The sequence below is a fragment of the Coturnix japonica genome, unplaced genomic scaffold (assembly GCF_001577835.2).
Source record: "Coturnix japonica isolate 7356 unplaced genomic scaffold, Coturnix japonica 2.1 chrUnrandom503, whole genome shotgun sequence".
Lineage (NCBI taxonomy): Eukaryota > Metazoa > Chordata > Aves > Galliformes > Phasianidae > Coturnix > Coturnix japonica.
Window position 1 is genome coordinate 92039 of NW_015439893.1, and position 3370 is coordinate 95408.

The following is a 3370-nucleotide window of genomic DNA, read 5'->3' on the forward strand; positions in this document are numbered from 1 at the left end:
TAACCCCCCCCCATTTATTCCAGTACGAATTCAAGGCCAGTTTCCTTGAGATCTACAACGAGTCGCTGCGGGACCTGCTGAGCCCCCCCCCAAATAACAACCAGGAGCTGCTGATCCGACGCGTCAGCGCCGACAGCCACCAGCTGCACGTCCCCAACCTGCAGCGGGTCAGCGTGGCCAACGAGGAACAGGTCATACCCCATAGACCACCCTATATACCCCATATAACCCCATTAACCCCATAGAACCCCATTAGAACCCATTAGAACCCATTAGAACCTGACAGCCACCAGCTGCACGTCCCCAACCTGCAGTGTGTGCCCGTGGCCAACGAGGAACAGGTCAACCCCATTAGAACCCATTGGAACCCATTAGAACCCCATATACCCCCATTAGAACCCAGTAGAATCCCATATACACCTTAGAACCCCATTAGAACCCATTGGAACCTATTAGAACCCCATATACCCCCATTTGAACCCATTAGAATCCCATATACCCCCATTAGAACCTTTTAGAACCCCATTAGAACCCATTAGAATCCCATATACCCCCATTAGAATGCATTAGAACCCATATACCCCCATTAGAACCCATTAGAATCCCATATACCCCCATTAGAACCCCTTAGAACCCCATTAGAACCCATTGGAACCCATTAGAACCCAATTAGAACCCATTGGAACCCCTTATAACCCCATTAGAACTAATTGGAACCCATTAGAACCCCATTGGAACCCATTAGAACCCCATTAGAACCCATTGGAACCCATTAGAACCCCATTAGAACCCATTATAACCCATTGGAATCCATATACCCCCATTAGAACCCCATGTACCCCCATTAGAATGCATTAGAATCCCATATACCCCCCATTAGAACCCATTAGAATCCCATATACCCCTAGCAGAATCCCAGAGCTATTACACACCCGCATTAGAACCTGTTCTAGAACGCCCCTGAATCAGAACCCCATCTAGAATCCCCAGTTATACCCCCATTAAGAATGCATTAGAGCAACCCATTATACCCCGCAGATTAGAACCATTAGAATTCCCAATATACCCCATTAGGAACCCTTTAGAAGCCCATTAGGACCCATTGGAACCCCAATCTCAGAAACCCAAATTACGAACCATTGGAACCCTTATAACCCCATTAGAACTAAAATTGGAACCATTAGAAACCCATTGGAAGCCATTAGAAGCCCCATTAGAACCCATTGGAACCCATTAGAACCCATTAGCAACATTATAACCATTGAATTCCGAATATGCCCCATTAGACACCCATGTACCCCATGTAGATGCATTTAGAATCATATACCCCATTAGACGCCATATAGAATCCCAATATGACCCCATTAGAACCATTAGAACCATTAGAACCCTAATAGAACCCAAGTAGAAACCAATTAGAACCAATACAGCCACCGAGCTGCATTTTTTCGGGAGGTTTTTTTTCCCCCCAAAAACCCCTTGGCAACAAAAAGGAGGGCGGGGCGTCAGGTGGCCAACGAGGGAACAGGTCACATACCCCATAAACCCCATAGAACCCCACTTAGGAACCCATTAACAACATTTAAACCCCATATAACCCCATTAACACCATATAACCCCATTAAACCACATATAACCCTTATAACCCATATAACCCATTAAACCCCATTAAACACCATATACTCCAATTAACCCATTAAACACCCATTAAACCCCATTTGAAACCCATATAAGCCAATATACCCATATAACCATATAACCCCCATTAAACCCCTGTAACCCCATATAACCCCATTAACACCATATAACCCCATTAGAACCCATTAGAACCCGACAGCCACCAGCTGCACGTCCCCAACCTGCAGCGGGTCAGCGTGGCCAACGAGGAACAGGTCATACCCCATAGAACCCCATAGAACCCAGTAGACCCATAGAACCCATATAACTCCATTAAGACCCATTAACCCCATATAACCCATAATAACCCATATAACCAATATAGACCCCATTAAACCCATATGACCCATATAACCCCATAAACGCCCCATTAAACCATATAACCCCATTAAACCAATATACCCCATTAAACCCATTAAACCCATATAACCAATATAACCCCATATTCACGCAATATAACCTATTAAGACCCAATCAAACCATTAACGAACCATTAGACCCTATATACACCCTTTTAAACCCATATAAACCCCATTAACCCCATGAGAACCCCATATACAATATAACCCCAATATAATCCCATTAAACCAATAAACCCATTAAACCCCATATGAACTCCATATACCCCATTTAAACACCATTATAATCATATACACCAGTAAACCCATATACCCAATTACCCATAAAACCCATATAACTCCATATAACCCATGTTAACCCCATATAACCATTACCTAAATATAACCCCATTAAACCCCAATTAAACCCCATTAAACCATTAACCCCATTACAACCCATATAACCCAATATACCCAATTAAACCCATATAACTCCATATAACCCATTAACACCATATAACCCATTAAACCACAAATAAAACCCCATCATACCCATTTTACCCATTAAACCCATATAACCCCATTGAACCCATTAGAACCCACAAGCCACAGGCTGCACGTCCACACCTGCAGCGGCCGTCAGCGGTGGCAACGAGAACAGGTCATTTACCCCATAGAACCCCATTAGAACCCATAGAACCCTAATATACCATAGAACCCATTAGAACCCATTAAAACCCATTGGGAACTATCTAGACCATTAGAACCCACTATACCACATTAGAACCCATTAGAAATCCATATAACCCCATTTGAACCTTTCGAAACCCCATTAGAACCACTTAGAACTCAGATTAGATCCGCATATACCCCATTTAGGAACCCATTAGAATCCACCATATACCCACCATCAGACCCGATTAAGACCCAGTATACCCCATTAGAAACCATCTAAGAAATCCCAGTTATAACCCATTAGAACCCAATATAACCCCCATTAGACCCATTAGAATCCGATATACCCCCGATTAGAACCCCTTAGAAGCCCATTAGACATTAGAAGCCCATTGGAACCAATAGAACCCATTAGAAACCGCATTACCCCCATCCTAGAACCATTGAATGGCAATTATCCCCCATTAGAACCTTTTAGAACCCCATTAGAACCATTTTAGACTCATTAGAATCCCATATACCCCATTAGAACCCTTGAACCCCGATTAGAACCATTGTGGAACCTATGAGAACCCCATTGGAAACCAAGTTAGAACCCATTGGACCCATTAGACCCATCTAGAACCCCTTTATAACCCCATTTAGGAAAACCCCATTGGAACACATTAGACCATTGACCA

At 43.3% G+C, this 3370-nt stretch overlaps 1 protein-coding gene across 1 annotated transcript in view; it reads left to right on the forward strand.

Annotated features, from left to right (window-relative positions):
• The window catches only part of LOC107307188 (carboxy-terminal kinesin 2-like), a 51922-nt gene that overhangs the window by 41279 nt on the left and 7273 nt on the right, over positions 1 to 3370 (forward strand). The window contains exons 4-5 of the mRNA XM_032441705.1: positions 24 to 167; positions 1869 to 1892. Of these exons, the coding sequence (XP_032297596.1) occupies positions 24 to 167; positions 1869 to 1892 (168 nt within the window). The remainder of the gene's footprint in view (positions 1 to 23; positions 168 to 1868; positions 1893 to 3370) is intronic.